General features: G+C 48.2%; 1 protein-coding gene across 1 annotated transcript; it reads left to right on the plus strand.

The window, feature by feature from the left end:
• Positions 1–497: 497 nt before the first annotated feature.
• On the plus strand, positions 498–3,803 carry GRXCR2 (glutaredoxin and cysteine rich domain containing 2; the record flags this gene model as incomplete). Its single annotated transcript, XM_082291723.1, has 3 exons — positions 498–899; positions 2,387–2,602; positions 3,624–3,803. The coding sequence occupies exons 1-3, from the start codon at positions 555–557 to the stop codon at positions 3,801–3,803; spliced, it is 741 nt and encodes a 246-aa protein (XP_082147849.1). The 5' UTR covers positions 498–554.
• Positions 3,804–7,675: the final 3,872 nt, after the last annotated feature.

Genomic DNA, 7,675 nt, shown 5'->3' on the forward strand with positions numbered 1-7,675 from the left:
ATATCTTAATTAGATCTCACAACCTGTAGAGGAACACATTGGATTAAAATGAAACTGAGCTTTGTGCTCTCAGGGTTTCAGTGTGAGAATGGAGAGGAACTATTCACATTTGCAATTTGTGAGGTTGGATTGCTTTTCCTCTGAATTTGTCTGTTTAATTTTTTACCTTGTCAGAAAATTATGAAAAGCTACTGGGATGACGTATTTGGGGTAGTTCTTATCACATCATGTTGCAGAAACATTTGCATGGTTTTGGAAACATGGGTAGAGTTTCCTATTTAATCCTCTCCTTCCAGGTTAACTCCTTTCTTCCTGTGGTGTCCAGCCTGGCCCCCACTCATCAACCTGCCTTTGGCTTCACTACCAGTGATATTTTCTCTTTGTGAATTTCTATCAATATTTAATACAGTGGTGTCAGTTTTGCTGTAAGATGAGAGGAACTACTAGAAACCTTGAATTATACATCATGTGGCGGGGGGAAGCTGCAAGTGTTTTCTTTTGGACCTAAAGTTCTTGGAGCTGATCTCCAGGACCTGCAGCTTGAAATCCCAGTGATGGATGAGCCCCAGAAGAAACTCAGCCAGCGGCACGAGGGACGGCCCCGCAAGGTGAGGTTCAAGATCTCCTCAGCCTACAGTGGCCGAGTGTTAAAACAAGTCTATGAAGATGGGCAGGAGCTTGAACCCCCGGCCAAAGAGCACTCGCGGCGCTTCCTGCGCCAGAGCTTCGAGCCAGGGGACCATTTCTGCGGGGCCGGGGAGGTGCCAGAGAACAGGTTCTACTGGCCCACGGCCCTGACTGCCCAGAGGATCAGCATACTCCGAGAGGATCAGAAACACGGGCTCGCGGGGACCTCGCCCCTGCTCAGCGACTGCCAGCCCGACGCCAGCCACTGCAGGGTAAGTGCTGCCAGGGCTGTCCCCTCTCTGGGGACCGGCCTCAGGCTAAGACATTCCGGAGCAATACGGTGACAGGAGCCTCACACTGCAACCTCATCCAGATAAAACTGTGTTGTCAGGCCAGGACTTGAGAAGGGTGGTTGTAAATCTCCAGCCATTATTCCAGGAATTCTGTGTGCTGAGTATTGCACACGTGGCAGGATCCTCAGGGTCTGCAGCACTGCAGGCAGGAGGGAGCAGCATCTGCCAGCTGTGCTCCAGCTGTGCTCTGGCTTCTCCCAGTGCTGATCTGCATCTGTCCATTGGGTAAAACAGAACATTTCCATATATATTGATATCTGTGCATAGGAATCCTACTGCATCTAGATCAGTCAATTATAAGGAGCATGTTAAGTTAATTAGGTGTATTTAAAATATTAAAGTTGTGTGACTTCAGCTGGCAGGAAGCCAGTGCTGCCATCAAGGTACCAGGTATCTGCATCCTCTGGCAGCCAGAATTCCTCTTTGGCTACTTTGACAATCCCAGCTTAGTTTCATTGGCTATTTTCTTAACGTATAATTAATGCCACTGATAGAGAAGTGTTTCTTTAGTCCTAATAAAGAGGCAGTACATGCATGATATGTGTAAATACTTTTTATGGCCTTGATTTGAACACACTGAAAGTCTGTTAATTCCTGGCACTCATCAAAGCTGTGTGTGGGAAACCCAGATGGCTGATATTTGACCTGGTGATAGACTGGACATGTAGTTTGCCTGAAAACATCAGGCCAGGATGAATGTCTCCTGCCCAAAGACAGTGCAGTTCTGTGATCTTATCTACCCCGTTAATTTGTTTTGCATTCTTGGGTAACGCTCCTCTCCCTCCCCAGTCTCCCCAGCCACAGATACCTTGAGTACCCACATTGTCCAGTACCAGCTGGTGTTGCATCACCATGCACTTGGTGTTTGGAGACACCGTGTCTGTGTAACACGCACCAGGCTCTCACCTTCTGCAGGTGGGGAGGACTTGTGCTCACCTGCCTCCCCCTCATGTTTCTCCCCACAGGGAAGCAGGTGCCCCCACTGTCAGGAGGGCACCAGCCACCTCATCCCAGCTGGTGTGACTCAGGGCATTTTTTAGGAGAACATCTCCTTTTGCATGGCCTCTTGACACAGACACTTGCTCAGAGTGAAATATGAGGAGTGTGTAAAACAATAGGCCCCAGTAACTCCATATGACACCCAGAAAGGGGGGGAGGAGGGACCAGATCAGCAAAATGCTGCTCTCAGGGAAATGTTTGACCATGCCAAGTTTAGCTTTAAAATGACTAGAAAAAAAAATACACATTCACCCATTAGGGCTGTACCTCCACCAATTTGCTGGATGCTCTGGGGGTGGTCATGGGAGCTGGCCTGGTGGAGGGGATGCTCTTCTGGAAGCCCAGGGACCATCAGTGTTTGCAGAGTGAGTTTATACTGGTGAGACGCTGGTAAGTTCCTTCTTCAGACTTCCCCAGTTGTAGATTTTGGCAAGATCATCATCTACACCAATAACCTGAAAATCATCCGTGCACCGATGGACCAGAAAGAGCTCATGAGAAGAATCATCCAGACTGAGGGAATAAATGACTGGACATTCATGTACCAGGAGAGGAAAGAAAGATTTAGTGGTGGACATAAAAAGGATGTGGAGAATAAGGTCACTTGCATCCAGCATGTGCAGGTAAGAGAAAATGGAAAGTGCTTTTTCCCCTTAGCCCTGGTCAAACCACCCAAGCCCCATCCATCTCTGTATCTGGCTCCTAACTAAGTCTGGATAAAAAGCAGCACTTTGTTCCTCATTTCCCTCAGGAGATAATGACCAACAGTGTGCTCTGGGGGCAGAGGTGCTGGTTCCAGATGCTCATGTCTCCCACTGATTTCTATCCCTGGAGATGGCTGGTATTTACATAGCTTGGCTGGGCTCCAGCCCTTGTCACCCCTCCCCATGGGATAAGGGCAGGCCAGAGTTTCTCCAGCCTGACAAGGCTAAACACAGCTGCTCTGTGGCTGAGACTGCTTCAGGCTAAAATTTTAGTATCAGCTGAAATAAGGTTGTGCCTTACATTTGCTTTCTCACGGGGGAGCCTTTGTTGGTCAGAATCCCAATTAGTCTGACCATGATTTGATCCCACAAAACCTAATGTTGTCATGTGGAGCTGATACAGTTTCATGGAACCAAGTCTGGCCTGTACTCAGTGTGGGTCACCGCGGCCCTTCTGCTCCCAGGAATTTCAAGGTGGGATTTGAAAGAGGCTGCCTGGCACATTGGGAGAGAGGCAGGCACAAAGGATGGCTTGAAAGAAGGTGTGCATGTTGGTGATGAGGGATTTGGGGAGAGAGGGTGATGAGCAATTCCTGAAGAAATGAAGCGTGGCTCAAACCTGAGGCTACAGAGTGGAAATGGTGTGATAAGAAATGACAGGAGGATGGGTGGAGCTGTGCGGAGGAGAAAGATGAATTTGGAGTATTGTGTTACAAGCCCAGTCACATTAACTTCTCCTTTTCCCCAAGTTGTCCCCAAGCGTGTGGGAGCCTTTTTGTCAAAGTCCTTGCTGTGGAGAACTGATTGTCATAGGCAGAGTGGTGTGTCAGGAGCAACTGTGATGGCAAAGAGCAGAAGACAGGATTTCCCTCTTTCAAGAATGTTCCTGACTTTGGTATCTCACACCCACGAACAGGTTTTTTTCCTTTCTCTGCTTCAGGAGGGCCATGCTGAACACGGCTGTTCGCAGTGCAAAGGCTCGGGCTGTGCTCCCTGCTCACTGTGCCACGGAAGCAAGTTCTCAATGCTGGCAAACAGATTCAGGGAGTCCTACCGGGCCCTGCGGTGTCCGGCGTGCAACGAGAGCGGGCTGCAGCCCTGCCGCATCTGCGCTGCCTGAGCCGGCTGCCGCCGCCGGCCTTCGGGGAACGCCTGCCACTCTTTCACCTTCCAGAAGTCTCACTATGACAAGTTTTTAAAAGATGGGAAAGGCACTCTCTACCTATCTCACTGTGAGTGTGAAACTGCACCTCTGCTCCCAGCCATTCCTCCAGCCTGCCCTGTGTGCCTGCTGGAACCGGGCTGACCCAGTGTCTGCAGGGTGGACGTGGCCCTGGCACCAGATGCAGGGCAGAGACATCCCCGACCCGGAGGGAACATTTGGAGGTAAAGCACCTGTGTAAATGTCTCTGCACCTGGAACTGGGCTGAAACAGTCCCTGTGCTGGCACTGTCCCTCCCTTGAGTGCTTGGTGCCCAGCACAGCCAGGTGTGACCCACTGGGTGCTCTGTCAGAGGGAGTCGGGGCAGTGTCAGCACCGTGTCAGGTGTTGGTACCAGTCCAGCTGCACAGTGGGTACTGGGGCCAGTCAGTTCCAGTCCAGGTCTGTGCTCCGTTTGTGCCAGCAGTGCCTCTCTGGGATTTGACTTGCCGAACACTGAAAACGGCACTGCCCTTGCAGTTCTCTCTCTGTGCCCTGCAGGGTCACGAGCATTTCCTGAGGTTTTGCTGATCTTACACCTGCTTCAGTGACACAGTGATTCCTTTGGGGTCTGATTTATGGAGGAAATTGAAAACCCTTCCCAAATCTGGAGGTATGAAGAACATATGCAATTTTATTATTATAAATAGAAGTTATTAAGTTTTTAGTCTCCCTACAAGGAAGGGCTGTGAACTAAAACTCCCTTGGATGCTGCTCAGTACTTCTCAGGACCGGGCTGAGGGTGAGCAGGACAGCTCTTGCTTAATACTAATCCCATGTTGTAATCTGCAGCAGGTAAATTCTAATTAGTGAGATGAAGCAATGATGGGGATCCTTTGCAGGCTGCCACTGGTGCACAGAGCACAGGGGCTGTGAGAGCCTGAGGCAAGCAGGGGAAATGGTATTTTCTCTCTAAAGCATTAACTTATTAGTTTTTATATTCAAGAGTAATGTCAGTGCAGCCTTAACTCCCATATTACCTCTGAGACCCTGATGACTTAGAGGCTGCTCACGTGTGCTTCACACTGAGGCTGCAAGCCCAGGCAGGGTAATTTATGGCCAAGTTTCTCTTTTCCTGTGATAGGTTACAAGGTTTCTCTACAGTACTGAAATTATTCAAAATAATACTGTTTTAGCTCCTAAACTTCCACATTTCTTCTGCTGAAATTGTGCTGTGGGTACTGAGGGTTTATTTTTTTAAAAAGAGCATCTATCTACAGGAGATACTTGATTGGTTTCATTCATCATACCGGGATCTGCAATGTGGAAAAATGTTGTCCTTGGGGTATCACTGAGGGCAGGTGAGACTTCCCAAATCAGAAATTGCTGTCAGGCAGATCTCTTCCCTCAAATATGACCTGTTTGATCTCAGTTTGCTGGGCTTGTTGGAGAGTTTGCTGGCTTATGATAAGAAAAAGTAACCAGGCAAAATTGCCTGATAGTGTTTACAATAAAACTGGATGCAAATATACACTTATAAAATCAATATTTATTGTTCTTTGGTAATTATAATGTTTCTCAACCACTGTCACTCCTCCTGGCTGTGTCAGCTGTTCCCATCATGCAGAGATGTCACTGGGGCGATACCTGCAGCCGGGAGCTGAGCTCTGCCCTTGCTCAGTCCTCGCCCCACAGGTTCCAGTGTCCTGGAGACTGTGGACCAAGCAGAGAAAGGGGTTTTGCTTCCCCAGCTTCCAATGTACTCCTTTTACTTTTGGTAATATGCTGACTTGATTTACCCAATAAATGCTCTTATTCCACATGGCAAAAATTGGAACTTTCCTACAGCATTGTGGTGAGCTGACTGTCGAGGCAGTGGGTTACTCGACACGTGTTGCTGGTTTTATTTCTGCTGCATTCAGAGGCATCCCTCCATCCCCACTGGGCTGGTGGCACAGGGTGGAGGGCACGAGCTGAGCCCCAGCACTGTGCTGCTCCAGCCTGCTTCTGTCAGCAGCTCGGAAGCACAAACCTGGCTGTGGCCATGGCCCAGCTCTTGTGGGCAGAGCTGAGGCACTCGCTGGCAGCCTGGGCAGTGCCCAGGACTCCGACTGATGGGCAGTGCCACAGCAATCGGCACTCTGCAGCCTGGCTCCTGCTGCTGCCATCCCGGGAGCTGGAGAGTAAGTTCTGCTGGGTAACCTTTTATCAAAAATTGTCAGATCTTTAAAAACTGGATTACTTTATGGGTCAGGGTAGGAGTGGAAGATGTCCTGCACTTCTGCCAAAAAATAACAGGCTTTTTCTGATTGCTGAAAGCTCGGAAAGATGTCATTGGACTCTCTGAACTCACCAGGCATCTGCATGTGATCTCAGTGGGGTCAGCTGAAGCATCCATCTTGTCAGAGAATGATGGATGAAATAGAGGAATCTCTAAAAAATGTGATGGCATGGTTTTGGTTTAATTGATCACCTGTTTTTTTTCTGGTGTTTAATGGCTCAATAATAGAAGCAGACCCTGGAGTGGTTGTGTGCCCTGTACCAAAACCCAAACTGTCCTGTATGTGATGTTCTTTTATAAAGGAAAAACCCAAATATCCTCACAACTGCCAGGACTTTGAACAGTAAACACAGGCAAAGATGCTTAGTCTGGAGTCTATTTCTCTTGTTTTTGTTAACTTTCTACAGCTGTTCTTGTTTCGCCTTAGAAGAGGAGCACGCAAAAAGGCATTTAAGGGTTTCTCTAAAGAAAAAACAAAACCAAAAGCAAAAAAGCAACAATTTCTTCTCTTGTCCTGCTGCAGAGCTCCAGAGCTGTGTTTCTAGCAGGCTCGGGCAGCCTCATTCACTGACTGTTGTTGGCTGCCACACCATGGTGAACTGATGGATGTGCTCTGAGACATGTGTGGAGAAACTTGGAGCAAAGTCGGAAAAGAGAAGTCAGGGCCACCTCGTACTGATTTTCTCGAGTGTTTGGCAGTTCAAAGTGAAAGACAAAGCAGAGTTAGTGCCCTTCGTTGTGAAGGGTTTGAACCAAAGCAGAAGTGCAAATGAAATTGTTTCCTGGGATGCATGCCTCTATTTGGGAAGGGTAGTTGGGGTGACAGTGACAGCCAGGAGTGCAGAACTGGAAGATTAAAAGAATACTCATTTGTACGTGGTGGCGAAGTGTGTTGCCTGGCTTTGACCCAGAACGCAGTAGGATTGAAGAGGTGATTCCCATAGTTACTAATAAATGCCTTGGTTAAAGCTGACTGGAGGGCTCCTGCCCTGGCTCTCTGTTGTGACTCTGCAGGTGGAACCTTGGAATGTTGTTATGCTGCAAAACAGGGTGGGAAGGTGTGACCAGACAAGCTCTCAGAGGAGACCAGAGCCAAAGCTGTTGGGGTTCTTCAAGGGCATGTTTGTGCCAAGACATCTCCTGGCCCACAGAAATCCCACATGTGGCCTCAGCTGCAGCATTTTGTGTATCAGCTGCAACTTATGATCCATAAGGATGGAGCACAGAGGTCCCTTGGACAGTGGAAAGTACCGTTCTGGGGTTTGGGTTTTTTTGGGTGGCCTTTAATTGATTCCAGGGGTCATTTTAAAGTGAGTCCATGACCTGGGAACAAAACATTTAGTTCAAGTGTGATGAATTGATCTGTATTTGAAACACACATGTCTGTATGTGAAAGGGTTTTGTATTTATCGATCTTTATCACAGTGACTAATCTGTGCAGTGGGTTTTTAATTTACATTTATTCACAACCACCACCCTTCCAAAGCAGAAAACAAGTGGAGGAATCTGGAAAGCTTTAGCTGAATTTGCAATATCACTACCTTATTTCCCTGCAGTTAAAAAGGAAAAA

This window comes from Coloeus monedula (genome assembly GCF_965178545.1).
Source record: "Coloeus monedula genome assembly, chromosome: 15".
In the NCBI taxonomy this organism is placed as follows: domain Eukaryota; kingdom Metazoa; phylum Chordata; class Aves; order Passeriformes; family Corvidae; genus Coloeus; species Coloeus monedula.